At 40.1% G+C, this 25730-nt stretch overlaps 1 protein-coding gene across 2 annotated transcripts in view; it reads right to left on the bottom strand.

Moving 5' to 3' along the window:
* Positions 1-25730, bottom strand: part of OSCP1 (organic solute carrier partner 1) — a 269469-nt gene that overhangs the window by 210927 nt on the left and 32812 nt on the right. For both annotated transcript variants that reach the window (XM_053707128.1, XM_053707129.1), the window contains one exon: positions 4141-4295. In XM_053707128.1, the coding sequence (XP_053563103.1) occupies positions 4141-4295 (155 nt within the window). The remainder of the gene's footprint in view (positions 1-4140; positions 4296-25730) is intronic.

Here is a 25730-nt window from a genome sequence, read left to right as displayed (position 1 = left end):
TTCCAGCCTTGCCTTGGTCTCCAGGCTGGATTGGCTTGAGAAGTATTACCCTCCTGCTTAGAGGACGTAGCACTTGGGGCTGGTCCGTTTCTGCGAAAGGGACGAAAATTAGGTTTATTTTTGGCCTTGAAAGACCTATTCTGAGGAAGGGCGTGGCCCTTGCCCCCAGTGATATCAGAGATAAACTCTTTCAAGTCAGGGCCAAACAGTGTTTTCCCCTTGAAAGGAATGTCAAACAATTTGTTCTTGGAAGACGCATCCGCTGACCAAGATTTTAACCAAAGCGCTCTGCGCGCCACAATAGCAAACCCAGAATTTTTCGCCGCTAACCTAGCCAATTGCAAGGTGGCGTCTAGGGTGAAAGAATTAGCCAATTTAAGAGCACGAATTCTGTCCATAATCTCCTCATAAGAAGAAGAATTACTAATAATCGCCTTTTCTAGCTCATCGCACCAGAAACACGCGGCTGTAGTGACAGGGACAATGCATGCAATTGGTTGTAGAAGGTAACCTTGCTGAACAAACATCTTTTTTAGCAAACCTTCTAATTTTTTATCCATAGGATCTTGGAAAGCACAACTATCTTCTATGGGTATAGTGGTGCGCTTGTTTAGAGTAGAAACCGCCCCCTCGACCTTGGGGACTGTCTGCCATAAGTCCTTTCTGGGGTCGACTATAGGAAACAATTTTTTAAATATGGGGGGAGGTAGGAAAGGTACACCGGGCCTGTCCCATTCTTTATTAACAATGTACGCCACCCGCTTGAGTATAGGAAAAGCTTCGGGGGGCCCCGGGGCCTCTAGGAACTTGTCCATTTTACATAGTGTTTCTGGAATGACCAGATAATCACAATCATCCAAATTGGATAACACCTCCTTAAGCAGAGCGCGGAGATGTTCCAACTTAAATTTAAAAGTAATCACATCAGGTTCAGCTTGTTGAGAAATTTTTCCTGAATCTGAAATTTCTCCCTCAGACAAAACCTCCCTGGCCCCCTCAGACTGGTGTAGGGGCCCTTCAGAAACAATATCATCAGCGTCCTCATGCTCTTCAGTATTTTCTAAAACAGAGCAGTCGCGCTTTCGCTGATAAGTGGGCATATTGGCTAAAATGTTTTTGATAGAATTATCCATTACAGCCGTTAATTGTTGCATAGTAAGGAGTATTGGCGCGCTAGATGTACTAGGGGCCTCCTGTATGGGCAAAACTGGTGTAGACGAAGGAGGGGATGATGCAGTACCATGCTTACTCCCCTCACTTGAGGAATCATCTTGGGCATCATTTTTACTAAATTTTTTATGACATAAATCACATCTATTTAAATGAGAAGGAACCTTGGCTTCCCCACAGTCAGAACACAATCTATCTGGTAGTTCAGACATGTTAAACAGGCATAAACTTGATAACAAAGCACAAAAAACGTTTTAAAATAAAACCGTTACTGTCACTTTAAATTTTAAACTGAACACACTTTATTACTGCAATTGCGAAAAAGTATGAAGGAATTGTTCAAAATTCACCAAAATTTCACCACAGTGTCTTAAAGCCTTAAAAGTATTGCACACCAAATTTGGAAGCTTTAACCCTTAAAATAACGGAACCGGAGCCGTTTTTATATTTAACCCCTTTACAGTCCCTGGAATCTGCTTTGCTGAGACCCAACCAAGCCCAAAGGGGAATACGATACCAAATAATGCCTTCAGAAAGACTTTTCTATGTATCAGAGCTCCACACACATGCAGCTGCATGTCATGCTGTTCTCAAAAACAAGTGCGCCATACCGGCGCGAAAATGAGGCTCTGACTATGATTAGGGAAAGCCCCAATAGAATAAAGTGTCTAAAACAGTGCCTGCCGATATTATTTTACAAAAAATACCCAGATTAAATGATTCCTCAAGGCTAAATATGTGTAAATATGATCGATTTAGCCCAGAAAATGTCTACAGTCTTAATAAGCCCTTGTGAAGCCCTTATTTACTGTGTGAATAAAAAATGGCTTACCGGATCCCATAGGGAAAATGACAGCTTCCAGCATTACATCGTCTTGTTAGAATGTGTCATACCTCAAGCAGCAAAAGACTGCTCACTGTTCCCCCAACTGAAGTTAATTCCTCTCAACAGTCCTGTGTGGAACAGCCATGGATTTTAGTAACGGTTGCTAAAATCATTTTCCTCATACAAACAGAAATCTTCATCTCTTTTCTGTTTCAGAGTAAATAGTACATACCAGCACTATTTTAAAATAACAAACTCTTGATTGAATAATAAAAACTACAGTTAAACACTAAAAAACTCTAAGCCATCTCCGTGGAGATGTTGCCTGTACAACGGCAAAGAGAATGACTGGGGTAGGCGGAGCCTAGGAGGGATCATGTGACCAGCTTTGCTGGGCTCTTTGCCATTTCCTGTTGGGGAAGAGAATATCCCACAAGTAAGGATGACGCCGTGGACCGGACACACCTATGTTGGAGAAAACTAGTATATGCACGCCTATCCCATTTCCTTACGTTAAACTCCCTTCTTGACCCGCTGCAATCTGGATTTCGTCCCTATCACTCCACAGAGACAGCTATTGTTAAGGTCACCAACGACCTACTTACAGCTAAATCAAAAGGCCACTTCTCTCTGCTTATCCTCCTTGATCTGTCCGCAGCCTTTGACACTGTCGACCACCCTCTTTTGCTCCAAACCCTCCAATCCTTCGGCATCTGTGACACAGCCCTTTCGTGGCTCTCTTCCTACCTGTCAAACAGTACCTTCAGTGTAGCCTTCTCTGGGGCCTCCTCTGCCCCGTCACCACTTTCTGTTGGAGTACCGCAAGGCTCTGTCCTCGGTCCCCTTCTCTTCTCAATCTATACGTCATCACTAGGTTCCCTAATTAAGTCCCACGGTTTCCAATATCATTTCTATGCCGATGACACCCAAATCTACTTCTCTGCACCAGAACTATCTCCTTCCTTGCTAACCCGTGTCACTAACTGTCTTTCTCACATCTCTTCCTGGATGTCCTCTCACTACCTCAAGCTAAATCTCTCCAAAACTGAGCTCCTCATTTTCCCCCCTTCTTCCAAATTCTCCACCCCCAATATCTCTATAACTGTCGACAACTCCATCATTACCCCTACCCCACATGCCCAATGTCTCGGGGTCACATTTGACTCAGATCTTTCCTTCACTCCTCACATTCAGTCCTTGGCTACAGCCTGCCGCTTCCACCTTAAAAACCATCTCTAAAATTAGACACTTCCTTACACAAGACACAACTAAGATTTTAATCCGCTCTCTCATTCTTTCCCGCCTTGATTACTGCAACTCTGTCCTCTCTGGTCTCCCCACCTGCCGCCTAGCTCCTTTACAATCCATAATGAATGCCTCTGCCAGACTCATCTTCCTTACACGTCGCTCTTCATCTGCTGCGCCTCTCTGCCAATCCCTTCACTGGCTTCCTCTTGCCTCTAGGATCAAACACAAAACTCTCACTCTTACATACAAAGCCCTCAACTGCACTGCTCCCCCCTACATCTCAGACCTTGTCTCCAGATACTCTCCCTCCCGTCCCCTTCGCTCTGCTCACGACCTCCTACTCTCCTCCTCTCTTGTCACCTCATCACACTCCCGTTTACAGGACTTCTCCAGACTGGCTCCCATCTTGTGGAACTCTCTGCCTCGCTCCACAAGACTCTCTTCTAGTTTTTAAAGCTTCAAGTGCTCCCTAAAGACTCTACTGTTCAGGGACGCATACAACCTACGCTAACCTTTCCTAATACCAGTTCCTCCACTGCAATCCCCTGAACCCTCTTAGCATGTAAGCCTAAAAGTCCAGCTGTTTGTAGATCACCTTCTTAAGAGCTGACTACAACAGTGCAACTCTTGGCAGGCCCCTCTACCCTATAATTGTTTTGTTGTACTCCCCCTTTGTTTATAGCGCTGCGGAATCTGTTGGCGCTCTACAAATAACCGATATTAATAATAATCCCTGGATTCCCCCAGTCTTGCTGGTCAATGAGTTCCAAAAGCGCCCCCCCCCCCACTTAAATTGTATGGATGATGACCATGTGTTAGGAGTTAGCTTAAATAATGCATCAAGGTCAGAAGCTTGATAAAAAAAAAGTATTCTACAGAACAGAAATATGACTTACCTTATCCATGCTCGCCTGGTTTAACCTCATGATGGAAGCATGAGCCAGCCGGTCAAACACGGTTCTGAGTGCTTTCTTGGAATACAGTTCCTGAGGTTTAAATAACTCCTCCATGAACTTCTTGTTGAACATGGTGGTTATGATGTCATTCATAACTGGAAAACAGAATAAACTGTAATCATATTGAATTTTACATTATTTTAAATTGTATTTATGAACTAACAGTTATTCATATTCAAACAATTCCCACCATTTACATTTAGAGGGATTTTTTTTGTATAACTTGGAGCAGATTATTGCTGGTTATTGGTTAGCCATTAGTTATGTATCATTTTAGAAACAATGACTCAGATGACGGTGATATTTAGAATATTAAGATAATTGGATACAGTAGCATATTTAGGCACAGATACGAGCAACAAATTGATTTAAATGATCTAGTGGATTGTAAAAATCTGGCGGCATCGTAAATCATACCTGCTTCACAAAATAACCTCTTAATCAGGTCTAGCAACATGATCTATATTAAAAAAGGAAGCAAAAACAAAAGGCTAAGATGTAGGAGAGGTAAGGGTGGATAAAAATGAATGATTTATGCTCTTTAATCCCATTGTTCCCATGCAATTCTATGTACACAGAATCAAACCCTTACTAACTTTAAGAAGCTCAATGAATAGAAGATTGTGTGTAGTGGAATCGATCTGCATGAGGACCTAAGTGTGAGGAGAGATAGGGCAAGCAGTACAAATTAAAGTGAAACCTATAATGGTATTGGTTTGGTTTAAATAAACAATTTAGAGCCAGATTACAAGTGGAGCACAAACGGTTGTGCAAGAGATAAGGGGTTTAGCATGGGTGTTTACTCTCGTCGGGCTTACTGCTGGTATTGCAAGTAGAACGTAAACGTGATTTCTTCAGCTAGAATGATTACCGTGTCCTAAGAGCTCTGGTTAATTGTTTCACAAAAAAACATCAAAAATACATTACAAAGTATAGTTACACTCATATTAACGCATCAAATAAAAATGAATTAAAAAAATATTGCACTCAAAAGTTATAAGGACTCAAAGATATGAGATCTCAGGTGTTAGAAGAAAAAAGGCAGGCAAAGGACTTTAACATGAACAAAGGGAGAAGAGCTGACATAAGTAAAACAGAATAGTGACTTGAACAAACGATCAATGAGAGGAGCACCCGGCAGTTTCCATATATAAAATATAACTTTTATTTTGCTCAGCAGCATCCATTAAAAACTTCTGTACATTAACAACATCTAGACAGGTAGAACAGCATTCTCTAGCTTACGCGTTTCAGCGACAGCCGTAATCATAGCATGAGAAAGTTTAGTACATCACACACATTTAAAAAGCCCATCGTAATCTGATAGGTTAATTAAAACCAACTTGCTGACTATCCATTGGATATTGTGTCTGAATGAAAAACAAACCCTTCCCAGTCTTATTGATCAGGTGTGGAAAGTTAACCCTAGAGGTACTGTGTTAAAGTGTAGCAGACTTAATTCTTCTGATAGTGCATATAATTATTGCTATAAAATTATCACTCACTCAAAATGTATTAATGTTCAGTAAATCGTAACCTTATGTGTTCTCTGAAGATAGAATTTAATTGCTTCATTATATGATCATTTCATGATCGAGTAAAACTGCTTAAACAGTGTTTATAGATTACTATTAGAAGTAATTTTATATTATGAAAGGTTTAACAATTGAATTAGATACTTTTTAACTGCACTAGCAAGGCTCATATCCTGTGTTATTTAGAAACTTAATAACTTTTTATATGCACTGAATTAGTAATATCTTTAGAAAGGATAGCATATTTTGCTACACATACCAAACTTTATATCAGTAAACAGTAATATAATGTTTTAACTAAATATGTTCATAATATGGACAGCAACTGTGTACAAGATTGGTCCCATCTCACAATACAAATAATTGTGTTACAAATTGTACTAGACCATACAAAGTCAATTTTGTTGTTGTTGGTCACCACTAACTCATAATAAGGATAGATAACAGAACTACAAAGACATAAATACATTATGCTTCTAGAGGGCCCTATTCGCCCATAGACAATATTCAATTAAGACTTACTAGCAATGAATCTTATGTCACTATACAAATTGTATGTCACTATAAACATAGATTAACCTAAAACATATTTTGATTATATTATAACGTGTCTCACATAGCTGTCTCTCTATAGTGTTCTATATTGCTATTATGTATATGTGAAATAATCACCATTAGGGATAGTGCTTATCTCTTATAACTATTGCTAAATAGTGGTCTATGATATTCTCATATATGGTGTGAGTTTTTGACCACTTCTGGTCTATGTTTTCCTTATGTACCAGCTCTAGAATAAAAAACATCACTTTAGTATCTGTCTCAAGTGATTTGCTGCTCTATATTAGAACCATTATATATGTTTATTTTTGCCAAAAATTAATTAGATCGTACTCTGAGTTTAAACCTAGGGGTGTTCTGGTTTTTAACTTGTGAATCCAAAATACCTCTCTAAGAGCTAGATTCATTTCTCTATTTCTATTATCTCTTCTTGATTTTTCTATTATTGTCCACTTCAGGGAAGAAGGATCCTTAGAATTTACTGTTTTGAAATGTTGGACTAATGATGTTGTTAAAGTGCCATTCTTAATGTTCGAGACATGTTCTCTTATTCGTTCTCGGGTCTCTCTTGTCGTGAGCCCAACATATTGAAGGTCACATGTGGTGCATGTTAATAGATATACAGCATTGCTTACTCTACAGTTTAGGCACATTGTGTGACCAAATATTTCACCTGTAACTGAGCACCTAAACTGATCTCCTGGTTGTAGAAACTCACATGCTTTGCAAGTGTGATTACTGCAATGAAATGTTCCTTTAAATGTGAGCCATGAACACTTTCTGTACTTTATTTCTTTTAACCGTGTTGGTGCTATTTTATTTCCTATGGAAATACCCTTTTTGAAGGAAAACCTGCAACCTTGTCTAGCTATTTTAATCAATTTATCATCAGCTTGTAATAGAGGTAAATGTTTCTGTATAATGTTGCATATTTGGTGAAATTGATTGCTGTACTGAGTGACAAATGTAACTATCATCTGTTGTGACCCATTTCTTGTCTTTAAGCAAATCATTTCTTTTAATTTTTTATACCGTATTCTTGGTATATTCTATTAACCTGTTAGGATAACCTCTGTCTTTCAGTTTCGTTGTCAAGATTTGAGCATGTTTCTCATATAGATGGTCTGTGCTACAGTTTCTCTTCAATCTAGTGAATTGCCCCTTGGCTACTGAACCAAACACTCTCTTGGGATGGTTACTCTTTGCATGAAGCAAGGTATTACCAGCAATCGGTTTAGTGTAAACCTCTGTCTCTATATGTCCTTCAAATGTGCCTATCATTTTTACATCTAAATAGTGCACTTCATTTTTTTCAAAGTCAAAAGTGAATTTTATGCCTACATCGTTATTCAGCAAGGTTACAAATTCTTTAGCACTATCCATATCACCCGCCCAAATGCAAATGAGATCATCTATAAAGCATCGGCAATAAACAATCCTTTCCTTAAGGGGGTCCTGACATTCATAGATGTGGGACAGCTCCCACCACCCCATGAAGCGGTTGGCGTAGGAGGGGGCAAATTTTGCCCCCATAGCTGTCCCACATCTCTGATAAGTAAAAGAGAGACTGTCATTGTTGTCAAATAATTGCATCTCACATATAACCGTCACAGTATGTATCAATTTCCAATCAATTTGAAGTTGGTTTTCCAACTTATCACCATTCACCCTTAGTCACCAGCACGCTGATCTTTTAAATTCACCCGTATATGGGTGACACCATTATTGTTTTTCCAACTAAATCCCCTATATGCTTAGCCTACATCACTATATCCAACTATATCCCCTATATGATTAACCTACATCATATTTAGTCAATTGATACATACTGTGACGGTTATATGTGAGATGCAATTATTTGACATCAATGACAGTCTCCCTTTTACTTATAATCACAACTGTCTAAATCACAATATAATTTAGGCATATAAAAAACACCACACTGAGTAAGTTTAACTAATAAACTGTCATTTTAAGTTCAAAGCAGTAAGCACACCACACTGCATTTTAATAATTTTTATTTAAAATAATGCAACAAAATGTATGTTTATGGAAAAAAAAAAATTTTTTGCACAATAGTTAATTGTTCACATTAGAACACAAACGTTCAACACTTAAAGTTCAACACTGAAATAATGTCACCAGAAACAAACCTTTTTAATATCAGTTTTGCTTTTCCTTGCTAGATTTGGTAACTTCATTTGACATGGGTCTGAGGTTATGTATATAAACCTCTGTGTCATAAATTCTTCCTATACAGACAAACCATTACAGGACTGGTATGATAGAGTATTATTACAATGTGATGCCCACTTGCCTATAAATACACCCCTCACCACACCCACAATTCAGTTTAACGAATAGCCAAGTAGTGGGGTGATAAAGAAAGGACTAAAAAGCATCAACAGAGGAATTTGGAAATAATTGTGCTTTATACAAAAAAATCATAACCACCATAAAAAGGGTGGGCCTCATGGACTCTTGCCAATATGAAAGAAATTAATTTATCAGGTAAGTTCTTACATAAATTATGTTTTCTTTCATGTAATTGGCAAGAGTCCATGAGCTAGTGACGTATGGGATAGCAATACCCAAAAAGTTGAACTCCACGCAAGAGTCACTAGAGAGGGAGGGATAAAATAAAAACAGCCATTTTCCCCTGAAGAAAATTAATCCACAACCCAAAATATAAGTTTATTCTCATAAATGAAAGGAAAAAACTTAAAACATAAGCAGAAGAATCAAACTGAAACAACTGCCTGAAGAACTTTTCTACCAAAAACAGCTTCCGAAGAAGCAAATACATCAAAACGGTAGAATTTAGTAAATGTATGCAAAGAAGACCAAGTTGCTGCTTTGCAAATCTGATCAACTGAAGCTTCAGTCTTAAAAGCCCACAAAGTTGAAACTGATCTAGTAGAATGAGCTGTAATTCTCTGAGGCAGGGCTTGACCCGACTCCAAATAAGCTTGATGAATCAAAAGCTTTAACCATGATGCCAAAGAAATGGCAGAAGCCTTCTGACCTTTCCTGGAACCAGAAAAGATAACAAATAGACTAGAAGTCTTCCTGAAAACTTTAGTAGCTTCAACATAATATTTCAGAGCTCTCACCACATCCAAAGAATGTAAAGACCTCTCCAAAGAATTCTTAGGATTAGGACACAAAGAAGGGACAACAATTTCTCTATTAATGTTGTTAGAATTCACAACCTTAGGTAAGAATTTAAATGAAGTCCGCAAAACTGCCTTATCCTGATGAAAAATCAGAAAAGGAGATTCACAAGAGAGTGCAGATAATTCAGAAACTCTTCTAGCAGAAGAGAATGCCAAAAGGAACAAAACTTTCCAAGAAAGTAGTTTAATGTCCAAAAAATGCATAGGCTCAAATGGAGGAGCCTATAAAGCCTTCAAAACCAAATTAAGACTCCAAGGAGGAGAGATTTATTTAATGACAGGCTTGATACGAACCAAAGCATGTACAAAACAGTAAATATCAGGAAGTTTAGCAATTTTTCTGTGGAATAAAACAGAAAAAGCAGAGATATGTCCTTTCAAGGAACTTGCAGACAAACCTTTATCCAAACCATACTGAAGAAACTGTAAAATTCTAGGAATTCTAAAAGAATGCCAAGAGAATTTATGAGAGGAACACCATGAAATGTAAGTCTTCCAAACTCGATAATAAATCTTTCTAGAAACAGATTTACGAGACTGTAACATAGTATTAATCACTGAATCAGAGAAACCTCTATGACTAAGCACTAGGCGTTCAATTTCCATACCTTCAAATTTAATGATTTGAGATCCTGATGGAAAAATGGACCTTGAGACAGAAGATTCGGACTTAATGGAAGTGGCCAAGGTTGGCAACTGGACATCTGAACAAGATCCGCATGCCAAAACCTGTGAAGCCATGCTGGAGCCACCAGCAACACAAACGATTGTTCCATGATGATTTTGGAGATCACTCTTGGAAGAAGAACTAGAGACGGGAAAATATAAGCAGGTTGATAACACCAAGGAAGTGTCAACCCATCCACTGCTTCCGCCTGAGGATCCCTGGACCTGGACAGGTACCTGGAAAGTTTCTTGTTTAGATGAGATTTCTGGAAAGCCCCACATCTGAACAATTTGAGAAAACACATCTGGGTGGAGAGACCACTCTCCCGGATGTAAAGTCTGACGACTGAGATAATCCGCTTCCCAATTGTCTATACCTGGGATATGAACCGCAGAAATTAGACAGGAGCTGGATTCCGCCCAAACAAGTATCCGAGATACTTCTTTCATAGCTTGAGGACTGTGAGTCCCACCCTGATGATTGACATATGCCACAGTTGTGATATTGTCTGTCTGAAAACAAATGAACGGTTCTCTCTTCAATGGAGGCCAAAACTGAAGAGCCCTGAGAATCGCACAGAGTTCCAAAATATTTATTGGTAATCTCGCCTCTTGAGATTTCCAAACCCCTTGTGCTGTCAGAGATCCCCAAACAGCTCCCCAACCTGAAAGACTCGCATCTGTTGTGATCACAGTCCAGGTTGGACGAACGAAAGAGGCCCCTAGAACAATACGATGGTGATCTAACCACCAAGTCAAAGATAGTCAAACATTGGGATTTAAGGATATTAATTGTGATATCCTTGTATAATCCCTGCACCATTGGTTCAGCATACAAATTTGGAGAGGTCTCATATGAAAATGAGCAAAGGGGATCGCGTCCGATGCTGCAGTCATGAGACCTAAAACTCCCATGCACATAGCTACTGAAGGGAATGACTGAGGCAGAAGGTTCCGACAGGCTGCAACCAATTTCAAACGTCTCTTGTCCGTTAAAGACAAAGTCATGAACACTGAATCTATCTGGAAACCTAAAAAGGTTACCCTTGTCTGAGAAATCAAAGAACTTTTTGGTAAATTGATCCTCCAACCATGTTTTTGAAGAAACAATACTAGTTGATTCGTGTGAGATTCTGCAGAACGTAAAGACTGAGCAAGTACCAAGATATCGTCCAAATAAGGAAACACCGCAATACCCCGCTCTCTGATTACAGAGAGTAGGGCACCGAGAACCTTTGAAAAGATTCTTGGAGCTGTCGCTTGGCCAAAAAGGAAGAGCAACAAATTGGTAATGCTTGTTTAGAAAAGAGAATCTCAGAAACTGATAGTGATCTGGATGAATCAGAATATGAAGATATGCACCCTGTAAAGTCTATTGTGGACATATAATGCCCTTGCTGAACAAAAGGTAGAATAGTCCTTATAGTCACTATTTTGAAAGTTGGTACCTCTTACATATCGATTCAAAATTTTAAGATCCAAAGCTGGTCTGAATGAATTTTCTTTCTTTGGGACAATGAATAGATTTGAATAAAACCCCAGATCCTATTCCTGAAACTGAACTGGCATGATTACCCCTGATAACTCCAGGTCTAAAACACACTTCAGGAAAGCCTGAGCCTTTACTGGGTTTGCAGGGATGCGTGAGAGAAAAAATCTTCTCACAGGCGGTCTTAATCTGAATCCTATTCTGTACCCCTGAGACAATACTCTGAATCCATTAATTTTGGAACAAACTGATCCAAACATCTTTGAAAAATTTTAATCTGCCCCCTACCAGCTGAGCTGGAATGAGGGCCGCACCTTCATGCGGACTTGGGGGCTGGCTTTGATCTCTTAAATGGCTTGGATTTGATCCAATTTGAGGAAGGCTTCCAATTGGAAACAGATTCCTTGGGGGAGGGATTAGGTTTCTGATCCTTATTTTGTCGAAAGCAACAAAAACGGTTAGAAGCTTTAGATTTACCCTTAGGTCTTTTATCCTGAGGCAAAAAAATGCCCTTCCCCCAGTAACAGTTAAAATTATTGAATCCAACTGAAAACCAAATAACTTATTACCTTGGAAAGAAAGAGATAGCAATCTGGACTTAGAAGTCATGTCAGCATTCCAAGATTTAAGCCACAAAGCTCTTCTAGCTAAAATAGCTAAAGACATGGATTTAACATCAATTTTGATAATATCAAAAATGGCATCACAAATAAAATTATTAGCATGTTGAATCAAGTTAACAATGCTAGACAAATCATGATCTGATACTTGTTGCGCTAATGTCTCCAACCAAAAAGTTGAAGCAGCTGCAACATCAGCCAAAGAAATTGCAGGCCTGAGAAGATGACCTGAATATAAATAGGCTTTCCTTAGATAAGATTCAAGTTTCCTATCTAAAGGATCTTTAAAAGAAGTACTATCTTCCGTAGGAATAGTAGTACGTTTAGCAAGAGTAGAGATAGCCCCATCAACCTTGGGAATCTTTTCCCAAAACTCTAAAGAAACTGCTGGCAAAGGATACATTTTTTTAAACCTAGAAGAAGGAATAAAAGAAGTACCAGGCCTATTCCATTCCTTAGAAATCATATCAGAAATAGCGTCAGGAACTGGAAAAACCTCTGGAATAACCGCAGGAGGTTTATAAACAGAATTTAAATGTTTTCTAGTTTTACTATCAAGAGGACTAGTTTCCTCCATATCCAATGTAATCAACACTTCTTTTTACAAAGAACGAATATACTCCATTTAAAATAAATAAGAAGATTTGTCAGTGTCAATATCTGAGGCAGGATCTTCTGAACCAGATAGATCCCCATCAGAGAAGGATAATTCAGCATGTTGCCGGTCATTTGAAATTTCATCAACTTTATGAGAAGTTTTAAAAGACCTTTTACGTTTATTAGAATGCGGGATGGCAGACAAAGCCTTCTGAATGGAATCAGAAATAAATTATTTTAAATTTACAGGTATATCTTGTGCATTAGATGTTGAGGGAACAGCAACATGTAATGAACTACTACTGATGGATACATTCTCTGCATATAAAAGTTTATCATGACAACTATTACAAACCACAGCAGGAGATAAAACCTCCACAAGTTTACAACAAATGCACTTAGCTTTGGTAGAACTCCAACAGTGATTTCTGAGACAGTATCAGATTGAGACATCTTGCAAATGTAAGAGAAAAAAACAACATATAAAGCAAAATTATCAATTTTCTTATATGGCAGTTTCAGGAATGGGAAAAAATGCAAACAGCCTAGCCCTCTGATAGAGAAAAAAGGCAAGAGGCATATAGGAATGGGGTCTTAAATAATTAAAATATTTGGCGCCAAGTATGACGCACAACAAACAGAAAAATATTTTTTGGTGCCAAAAACGTACGGAAATGACACTCGCGTCACAGATGACGCAACATTGTGAAGGACTCGGCGTCGACTAAGACGCTCGGAAATGACGATTTTGCGTCAACGAACGTAACTTCGCACCAAAAATGACGCAATAAACTTTGGCATTTTGCGCCCTCGCGAGCCTAATTCTGCCCGCAAATTTAAAAGACAGTCAATTTGAAAAAGAGACTAAACCCCAGGTAAGAAATAATTTTTCCTAAAAAAAGCATTTCCCATATATGAAACTGACAGTCTGCAAAAGGAAATATACTGAAAACCTGAATCATGGCAAATATAAGTACAATACATATATTTAGAACTTTATATAAATACATAAAGTGCCAAACCATAGCTGAGAGTGTCTTAAGTAATGAAAACATACTTACCAAAAGACACCCATCCACATGAAGCAGATAGCCAAACCAGTACTGAAACGGTTATCAGTAGAGGTAATGGAATATGAGAGTATATCGTCTAACTGAAAAGGGAGGTAGGAGATGAATCTCTACGACCGATAACAGAGAACCTATGAAATAGATCCCCCGTGAGGAAAACCATTGCAATCAATAGGTGATACTCCCTTCACATCCCTCTGACATTCACTGTACTCTGAGAGGAATCGGGCTTCAAAATGCTGAGAAGCGCATATCAACGTAGAAATCTTAGCACAAACTTACTTCACCACCTCCATAGGAGGCAAAGTTTGTAAAACTGAATTGTGGGTGTGGTGAGGGGTGTATTTATAGGCATTTTGAGGTTTGGGAAACTTTGCCCCTCCTGGTAGGATTGTATATCCCATACGTCACTAGCTCATGGACTCTTGCCAATTACATTAAAGAAAAAAATATTTTATCAAAACAGTTAAAAGCATTGACTGCAATAAAAGTTTGCAAACTTGTAATAATTATCAAATAAAAAATAGGAAAAAAGGTTAAAACATCCTATTGTGTTTAACAAATAACAAAATAGCTAATGTGAGAGTCTCCCTGGAATGGAACTGTTTCCAAGTTATACAGCATATAACAAACACTGAGATTGAAGTAAGCTTGTTGATCTTTCTGTGGGTATATGTGTTTAACATGGGTGTTTGTAAACTTACATACCAACCAGAGGATTGTATCCCTTTAAGGTCATGAGTTAATGACAGGTTTATATTATGTATGTGGTGTCACTATCTTCAACACATCTGTGTTAAAAGCCTGCTTGTTGTTTGGATAAATTAGAGTAACCATTCAAATTAACACAGCCACATTGCCAAAGATATTGAACTGCAAACGGTTTCTTTAATTTACCCAAATAACAAGCAGGCTTTTAACACAAATGTGTTGAAGATAGTGACACCGCATACATAATATAAGCCTGTCATTAACTCAAGACCTTAAAGGGATATAATCCTCTGGTTGGTATTAAAGTTTACAAATACCTGTGTTAATTTGAATGGTTACTCTAATTTAGCCAAACAACAAGCAGGCTTTTAACAGAGATGTGGTGAAGATAGTGACACCGCATATACAATATAAGCCTGACATTTAAAGGGACATACATTTTTGGTTGGTATCTAATTTCACAAACATCTTTGTTTAAATAAACAGTTACTCAAATTTACCTAAACAACTAGCAGGCTTTTTTTCAAGAGATGTGGTGAAAACAGGGACACCACATATATAATATTAGTCTGTCATTAACTCATAACTTTAAAGGGACATAATTCTATGGATGATATTAAAGTTCACGAACACCTTAATGTAAACGGTTACTTCTATTTACCTCAATAACAAGCAGGCTTTTTACACAGATGTGGTGAAAATAGGGAAACACCATACATAATATAAGCCTGTCATTAACTCATGACCTTAAAGGGATACAATCCTCAGGTTGGTATGTAAGTTTACAAACACCCATGTTAAACACATATACCCACAGAAAGATCAACAAGCTTACTTCAATCTCAGTGTTATATGCTGTATAACTTGGCAACAGTTCCATTCCAGTTAGACTCTCACATTAGCTATTTTGTTATTTGTTAAACACAAGAGGATGTTTTAACCTTTTTTTCCCCATTTTTTTATTTGATAATTATTAAACGTTATATTTTAGTTGCACCAACACACCTACTATGGTTTGAATCCACATTTAGAGTTGAATAAAAACCATAGAACCTTGAGTGCTACTCATACATTTAACATTGCACAAGCCTTATTCAGCTAATACCCATGATAGCACTGACAATCATGCTAGAATGTCCCAAAAGTGCTAGTCATTCATACTAATTTTATATACAGTTGTCATCTACTGTACACTATTATTATTTATTCTTTTAAAAAGCATGTTTGATTAGTCAAATATGTTTTTGTCACTTAAACAAGTATTATACTTGCCATGTTTGGTTAAATAAGAAATGATGAGCGGGGGGAGTGGGCCTCTTTGCCCTAAAATCCCCGGGCCTCTTTTTGGTCCCAGTCCGGCCCTGAATGATGATCCCCTCTGTGGACAACCGTATGGTCAAATACATTATTTGGTCCGGCCTTTTTCAATACATAAGGGAGTAAATCAGTTAGTAAAATACATTATTCATTTTAGGATAAAGGTCCTTTTTTTCCATGTACATTTGATTAGCCATTCATGACATCATAAGAAATGGGTGTGATGTCTAATAGGAAGCAAATAAAAGGCTGCATTCTGGTCGGCGCCTCCACTTTTGACAAAGCCAGTAGGCGAAACATGTTAAGGCAGGAATGACAGGATTGTTGGGTGTCCTGTAGTTTTAATTTTGCACTAGTCTAAGTGGTATTTCTTATGTATTAATCAACTATGGGGAAAGTGGTATCTCCTTAGGAGATCTATTGTTCGGGCTTATCCGATACTAGTTAATTTAAGGTACTTATATGTAGCACATACCTGTAATTTCAGCACAAATTATTACTGCCCTAGGGCAAGCTTTGTGCTACTCATATTTCTTTTACTAACCTCTTGTGGTGGTTGCCCACAGTACAAATTACAAGCATATGATATTTAACAACTAACAATAAGTATTTTTAGTGGCAACACTTGACAAACCTGGGGTAAAGTGTACTGTATAGTGCTTAGACAACGGCAGTGCCCTGAATACAATCCATATAAACAAGTTTAATTTACGTATACACAAGTTAAACGTCCAATTCATAGTGGCCTCTATATTCCTTAACTTGTGGAACACTGCACAATCTAAGTGTGACCTTAGGGCATAAAGATATTCCTTAGTTATTTGCACGTTCAATACTAAGCGTATACAATTCATAGTGGGGTGAAAGGGCCTCTCTATAGGAGTCTTGCTGTTCGGGCGTTTCTAAAACCAGCTGATTTAGGTTACTGCTGTAATAAATAAATCTCATATCGTGCACATACCTGCCTGGTGGCGAGCTTTAGTATTAAGCCTTCTTGACAAGTATTACACTCCTTTGTAGGTTGCTGAAAATCTTACAATAAAAGTATACGATATGTAACTTTTTAATTAATCAATAGCAACCGATACATCGTTAGTTGCGAGTCGTTGCTTACACTGTAACAACGTTTGAATACACGGTAACTCCTGTGGGTTCATTGATATACATACGCTCCATTTTGGATATTGGGCTGTACATATGACGGTGGATATATACCTCTAATCTGAGGAGCAATGAATATTCTTACTGTGACCCATGGGCACAATAACAAGAAATCTGTATAAGCCTTCTCACTAAGTATTTAATTTATATACATTCGCTCCATTTTAGATATTGGGCTGTACATATGACTGTGGAGATATACCTCTAATCTTATCTGTGGTGCAATGAATATTCTAACTGTGACCCATGGGCACACTAACAAGTAATCTGTATAAGCCTCCTCGCTAAGTATTACACTCCTTTGGAGGTTGCTGAAAATCTTATAACAAAAGTATACGATATGTAACTTTATAAGTAATCAATAGCAACCGATATAAATATAGTGGCGAGCCTTTGGTTACACTGTAACTTAACGCTTGAACAAGTAACTCCTGTGGTTTCATTTATATACACATGCTCCATTTTGGACATTTGGCTGTAAAAATGACGGCGGAGATATACCTCTAATCTGTGGAGCAACCAATATTCTAATTGTGACCCACGGGCACACTAACAAGTAATTTATATACAGTATATATATATAAGTGTAAACTACACGTAACTTACAAGGTATCAATACCTAGCCATACTACTACTGTTGCAATACTCTATCATAGAGTACATATGGGTACAATTTATTTTAGTATTCATATAATACTCCGTGAGGTATACAATATATTAGTACACATTTCGACTGAATAGTGGCCCCTAATAGGTTTGGCACCATTTTGTAGGGATGTTAACCCACAGCAGATTACAAACATACCATTAAGATTTACCACAAATCCTCTTTAGGTGGGAGTTACTATCCATGATATCAATTCAGGATAAGAATTTGTAACTATCCACCCTTTTCACTACAACTGTTTTTATTGTGTGTAACCCTTTTTTAAATAAAACTTATAAAGTTAATATATTTTAAAACCTATATACACTAAGCCCATACGTATGAGGGTAGAGTGCTTTTCCGGGTTAGTATCCTGTCCAGCTCTCTTGCTGGAAATGTTCTTGTATATGTTTCTCTCTGATACTCAGCACCTATACACAATTATAGATTTTATTCCATACATTTAAATATAGTGTTCCCTCAAAGTGGTGCCATTGCTCATCTCTCAAATTTTCCCTTTTACTTATGTCTGCTCTTCTCCCTTTGTTTATGTTGTATTATACACATAAACAGCATAATTCATTATGCCCCTATAACTGTAAGTTCTTCATATATAGTATAATCTGACGTGAGTCCGTATCTTTTTGCTTTTAACAAAGTAATAATCAACACAGTTAGGCGCATATACTATATTTACTGTAAATATAGGACGATTCATAACGTTACGTTATCTATATGGTATATATTACCTTTAAAATTTCAATCTATGTACGAAATTATTGACTACTATCTCATCCAATAATTTACCAGAAGAGGCGGAACTTCCGGTCTCTGTGACACTTAAATTTCCTTCTAACGGGCGGCCCTCTGCCTGTGAGAAAGCCTGAACGGGCGAAACGCGTCAGAAGTTGTGTAGAGACGCTTTTTAATTGTACACTGTTGAGACTCATCTAGTTGAGCCTACCTTGTTGAACGTTATAATTATTTAAATAGCTACACTGCATTCAGCGGTTTTGCTGTGGGACGCTCTTATTAGACGTCATTCTTATGCTGCACATTTAGCAAACTTCCAATATCGGGTCTGGCTACTGCTTAATGGTACAATTAATTTTGTTAGCACGTAAATAGCTCAACAATTTTACTAGTGATTCCACAGAGGAGAAGATGAAATCCTCAGCAGATCCGCAAACCACATCCTTCGCGGCCACGATGGAGCAATCAGTATCACTGATGCCTGCTCCTGCTTGATGCGGGCCATTACACGAGGAAGAAGTGGCAACTGCGGCAAAAAGGTAAATTAGACTGAACCTCCAAGGCACTGCTAATGCATCTATTAGCTCTGCCTGAGGATCCCTGGACCTCGACCCATATCTGGGTAGATTGGTATTGAGACGAGATGCCATGAGATCTATCTCTGACGTCCCCCACTTGTTGCATATATCCGCATACATCTCTGAATGGAGAGACCATTCCCCTGGATGATAGGATTGTCTGCTGAGAAAATCTGCTTCCCAGTTGTCCACACCCGGAATGTGGATCGCCGACAGCGAACTGCTGTGTGCCTCTGCCCACTCCATAATTCAAGATACCTCCCTCATTGCTAGGGAGCTTCTCGTTCCCCCCTGATGGTTGATGTAAGCCACCGAGGTTATACTGTCTGATTGGAATCTGATAAACCGGGACAAACCCAGAAGGGGCCAAGCCTTCAGAGCATTGAAGATTGCTCGAAGTACCAGAATCTTGATCGGGAGGGAGAGTTCCTCCTGAGACCACAGGCCCTGTGGCTTCTTGGCACCCCAAACAGCTCACCATCCTTAAAAACTGGCATCCGTAGTCACAATCTCCCAGGATAGTCTTAAGAAGGATGTCCCTTGGGACAGATGATCTGGACAGAACCACCAAGAGAGCGATTCTCTAGACCGGTTGTCTAGAGAGATCTGTTGAGACAGATCCGAATGGTCGCTGTTCCACTGTCTCAGCATGCACAGTTGCAGCGGTCTGAAACGGAACCTAGCAAAGGGAATGACCAATTACCTCCATGCACTGAGCCACAGAGGGCCTTAAGGAGGTCCAGAGGGCAACACATCAGAAGCAAGCTTGCAACATCTCTGGTCTGTTAGAAATATCCTCATGGATATGGAGTCTATTATAGTACCCAGGAATTCTACCCTGGTGCTTGGAATAAGAGAATTCTTTTCTATGTTTATCTTTCATCCATGAGATCGAAGAGATTCCCGAATGATCCTCTGCCAGACGAAAAGATGGTGCTTGTACCAGAATATCGTCCAAGTAGGGAGCTACTGCTATACCCCGGGTTCTGGCAAAGGCTAGAAGAGCCCCTAGAACCTTTGTAAAAATTCTTGGAGCAGTAGCTAGACCAAACGGAAGTGCTGGTCCAGGAAAGCAAACCTTAGGAACTGGAAGTGATCCCTGTAGATTGGAACGTGAAGGTAAGCACCCTTCAGATCTATAGTGGTCATGAACTGTCCTTCCTGAACTAAGGGAAGGATGGACCTTATCGTCTCCATCTTGAACGAGGGGACGTTTAGAAATTTGTTAAAACACTTTAGGTCCAGAATCAGGCGAAAAGCTCCCTTCTTCAATGGGACCACAAAAAGTTATGAATAGTTTCCCAAACCTCTTTCTGCTATAGGTACCGGGACAATAACCCCTAATGAGGACAGAATCTGCACGCACCCCAGAAAGACTTCCCTCTTTTCTGGTCTGGAAGACAGACTTCAGAGGAGAAATCTGCCCTTGGGTGGATGAGACTTGAAACCTATCTTGTATCCCTGAGCTATGACCTCCAGGACCCATGGATCCTGTATGTCCCTGAATCAAGCGTCTGAAAAGAGCAAAAGTCTGCCCGCTACACGATCCAGCGCCAGATTGGGGGCTGACCCTTCATGCCGATTTAGTCTCGGCGGGCTTCTTGCGCTGCTTGGATTTATTCCAGGACTGAGCCGGCTTCCAAGTACTCTTGGTTTGCTCTGGCTTAGCGTAGGGCTGTTGTCGTTGGGATTTATCAGAACGAAAGGAACTAAAATGAGAACTTTGTCCCCTAGACTTGTTCTTTTTATCCTGCAGTAGGAAGGCACCCTTGCCCCCTGTAACCGTGGAGATAATGGAGTTCAGACCGGGACCAAATAAAATCTTTTCCTTAAAAGGGAGGGAGAGAAGTCTGGACATAGAAGTCATGTCTGCAGACCAGGACTTCAGCCAGAGCGCCCGACGGGCCTGAACTGAAAACCCAGACACCTTAGCATTTAGGCAAATAATCTGCATATTTGCATCACAGATAAAAGAATTAGCAATTCTCAATGCTTTAATTATTTCCTGAAAGGAGTCACACCAGTAAGTATCCCGTATGTTGGAACATCTTTCTTAGAAAAGTTTCTATCATCTTATCCATCGGCTCTCTGAACGACAAGCTATCCTCAAGCCGGATAGCAGTACATTTGGCAAGCGTGGAGATAGCGCCATCCACCTTAGGGACAGAACCCCACAATTCCAATTGAGAGTCTGGGACCGGGAATAATTTCTTAAAGGAGGACAAAGGGGAAAAGGAAGATCCAATTCTGTCCCATTCGTTTTTAATAATGTTCGCCATCTTTACAGGTACAGGAAAAGTTAATGGCACTACCCTGTCCTCGTACACTCTGTCTAATTTAGGAATCAAAGGTTCATCAGGCAGCTTGGCCTCTGGAACCTCTAATGTAGACAGAACCTCTTTTAGAAGAAAACGTAAGTGATTCCTCAGCAGCAGGAGGCTTAGAGGCAGACCGACCCAAAAAGTTCACCCTCTGAAGCCTCAGAGCGTGACTCATCCTCGGATAACTCAGAGTCAGAACAGATAAATCCAATAAATCACATGATGACCCCTGGGCTGGAGAGCTATGTTTAACCTTTCGCTTGCGTTTAGTGGGGCCAGGTAAAGCACTGAGGGCCTCAGACACCGCTGTTTTTAACTGCGCAATAAAATCTAATGGTAAAAGGCTCCCTCCAGATGGAGGATAAGGCGTGCTACGGGAAGCTTTGTGTGTAGAAGGAGATGACTGATGGGTATGCACCTCACAGGACTGCGATTCCTCAGAGGTGGATGGCTCAGTGGTACTAAAGGGGTTAACCTTCTTAGACCTAATAACGTGTTCAAGGCATGTGGGCATACCAAGGCCTCCTCACAATATAGACAGGAATTACCATTTGGAATAGAGGGAGTACCCTCTAGTATTTCAGAATCCTCCATAGCTTAGGTTAATGACAGTAGGACACAGAAAATAAAACAATCCTTTTTTATTTAAAAAAACAGCACCTCTATACTCCCTGGGGCACTTACCACCTCCTAGACCCAGACAATACAGAGAACAAGCGTCTTCTCCGACAGCCAGCATGGTAAGGAAAGAGGAAATGAAAGCGAGACCACTCCCGGTCACATGATGCGCAAGGCAGGACCGCCCCTGCTATGAGAAAAAGCGTGCCAAGCTACAAGCTGTGCAGCGTTCAAAGTGAAAGTAAAAACCTGTGCATTCCAGCCACATAACAAATAGTCTATGAGCCCAATAAATCTCACAAATAAAGCAGCATAAAATCAAAGCATCACATTTGATTAATCCCCACTGTTTAATAACCCCCTCAGGAGATATTATCCCATGATTCAATTAAGATAGAAGGAACCACACTGTGACCCTGTCTTCTAGCGTTTTCAACATATGTAAACATTTTAAACAATCTTACCAGAATCCATGCTGTGGAACAGAAACACAGCCTCTCAAGTGTGACAGTCTTGTAGCATCGCTCCTGACATGGACTTGAGTGAGAAAACAAGCAGGCAGTGAAACTCGTCCACACTGATTGCTTAGGAGCTGTTAGCAGTCAGTCTGGATGGGTTCGCAGAAAGACTCTCCCTGCATCTTCAGACTCTAACTTTCGTCAATGCTCTCACTGAGAGGCTGACAAGACTACTTAAAACTCCAGTCCCATATTGAAGGGCAGATACCCTTCCTAAGGAACTACTCAGAATCTTCTGACACTTCTCTGCCATTTTCCTGTGACAAAAGGCAAAGAATGACTGGGGGATGGGGGAAGTGGGAGAGGTATTTAAGCCTTTGGATGGGGTGTATTTGCCTCCTCCTAGTGGCCAGGTTCAGTATTTCCCAACAGTAAGGAATGATGCCGTGGACTCTCCTTATATTAAGAAGGAAAATATATATGTTAAACAAAGCTACCTCTGTGACTGTGCATGCTGGTAAACAAACAGTCACAGAGGCATAGCTTAAGGAATTGCTGCTACACCATCAGAAAAAGATACCCTACAACTCCACATGCGCTGTCTGAGGTCACCGCATTCCAAACATGTTTGTGTTACAGATTTGGAATGCGGTGATGTGAAATAACGCATATACAGTGCTGGGGTAGCTTGTTCTGACGGGTAGTTTGTTCTGACAGAACACCGGTGTTCTGCAGATCAGCCAACTCCTCAGATTAGCCAACTATGTCACTTCCAATGACGTTAAATCAGCTGTCTGATGGCAAATTCCCTCAGTGCGCATGCGCTTCATCGAGTCGCTGCATCAAACATATATATACGATGCACTGTAATTCCCCCAATTTTACTATCTTTTTTGCCTCAGCCGGGGGGGGGGGGGGTCAAGGTGGGGCGAAGCACCCCTTTATATACCTCATTCCCTAAGGTTCACTTGGGGTGGATGCCAGAGGAAAAAAACATAATTTATGCTTACCTGATAAATTCCTTTCTTCTGTTGTGTGATCAGTCCACGGGTCATCATTACTTCTGGGATATAACTCCTCCCCAACAGGAAATGCAAGAGGATTCACCCAGCAGAGCTGCATATAGCTCCTCCCCTCTACGTCAGACCCAGTCATTCGACCAAGAATCAACGAGAAAGGAGTAACCAAGGGTGAAGTGGTGACTGGAGTATAATTTAAAAGATATTTACCTGCCTTAAAACAGGGCGGGCCGTGGACTGATCACACAACAGAAGAAAGGAATTTATCAGGTAAGCATAAATTATGTTTTCTTCTGTTATGTGTGATCAGTCCACGGGTCATCATTACTTCTGGGATACCAATACCAAAGCAAAAGTACACGGATGACGGGAGGGATAGGCAGGCTCATTATACAGAAGGAACCACTGCCTGAAGAACCTTTCTCCCAAAAATAGCCTCCGAAGAAGCAAAAGTGTCAAATTTGTAAAATTTGGAAAAAGTATGAAGCGAAGACCAAGTTGCAGCCTTGCAAATCTGTTCAACAGAGGCCTCATTCTTAAAAGCCCAAGTGGAAGCCACAGCTCTAGTGGAGTGAGCTGTAATTCTTTCAGGAGGCTGCTGTCCAGCAGTCTCATAGGCTAAGCGTATTATGCTACGAAGCCAAAAAGAGAGAGAGGTAGCGGAAGCTTTTTGACCTCTCCTCTGTCCAGAATAAACGACAAACAGGGAAGAAGTTTGGCGAAAATCTTTAGTTGCCTGCAAGTAGAACTTGAGGGCACGAACTACATCTAGATTGTGTAGAAGACGTTCCTTCTTTGAAGAAGGATTTGGACACAAGGATGGAACAACAATTTCTTGATTGATATTCCTGTTAGTGACTACCTTAGGTAAGAACCCAGGTTTAGTACGCAGAACAACCTTGTCTGAGTGAAAAATCAGATAAGGAGAATCACAATGTAAGGCTGATAACTCAGAGACTCTTCGAGCCGAGGAAATAGCCATTAAAAACAGAACTTTCCAAGATAACAATTTTATATCAATGGAATGAAGGGGTTCAAACGGAACACCCTGTAAAACGTTAAGAACTAAGTTTAAACTCCATGGCGGAGCAACAGCTTTAAACACAGGCTTGATCCTAGCTAAAGCCTGACAAAAAGCCTGGACATCTGGATTTTCTGACAGACGCCTGTGTAATAAGATGGACAGAGCTGAAATCTGTCCCTTTAATGAACTAGCTGATAAACCCTTTTCTAACCCTTCTTGTAGAAAAGACAATATCCTAGGGATCCTAACCTTACTCCAGGAGTAACGTTTGGATTCGCACCAGTATAGGTATTTACGCCATATTTTATGGTAAATTTTTCTGGTAACAGGCTTCCTAGCCTGTATCAGGGTATCAATAACTGACTCAGAAAAACCACGTTTTGATAAAATCAAGCGTTCAATTTCCAAGCAGTCAGCTTCAGAGAAGTTAGATTTTGATGTTTGAATGGACCCTGTATCAGAAGGTCCTGTCTTAGAGGTAGAGACCAAGGCGGACAGGATGACATGTCCACTAGATCTGCATACCAAGTCCTGCGTGGCCATGCAGGCGCTATTAGAATCACTGATGCTCTTTCCTGTTTGATTTTGGCAATCAATCGAGGAAGCAGCGGGAAGGGTGGAAACACATAAGCCATCCCGAATTTCCAAGGTGCTGTCAAAGCATCTATCAGAACCGCTCCCGGATCCCTGGATCTGGACCCGTAGCGAGGAAGTTTGGCGTTCTGGCGAGACGCCATGAGATCTATCTCTGGTTTGCCCCAACGTCGAAGTATTTGGGCAAAGACCTCCGGATGAAGTTCCCACTCCCCCGGATGAAAAGTCTGGCGGCTCAAGAAATCCGCCTCCCAGTTCTCCACTCCCGGGATGTGAATTGCTGACAGGTGGCAAGAGTGTGACTCTGCCCAGCGAATTATCTTTGATACTTCCACCATTGCTAGGGAGCTTCTTGTCCCTCCCTGATGGTTGATGTAAGCTACAGTCGTGATGTTGTCCGACTGAAACCTGATGAACCCCCGAGTTGTTAATTGGGGCCAAGCCAGAAGGGCATTGAGAACTGCTCTCAATTCCAGAATGTTTATTGGAAGGAGACTCTCCTCCTGATTCCATAGTCCCTGAGCCTTCAGAGAATTCCAGACAGCGCCCCAACCTAGTAGGCTGGCGTCTGTTGTTACAATTGTCCAGTCTGGCCTGCTGAATGGCATCCCCCTGGACA

This window comes from Bombina bombina, chromosome 3 (genome assembly GCF_027579735.1).
Source record: "Bombina bombina isolate aBomBom1 chromosome 3, aBomBom1.pri, whole genome shotgun sequence".
NCBI classification, from domain to species: Eukaryota; Metazoa; Chordata; class Amphibia; order Anura; family Bombinatoridae; genus Bombina; species Bombina bombina.
Note: the sequence above shows the minus strand (reverse complement) of the source record. Positions and strands in the feature narration are given on the sequence as shown.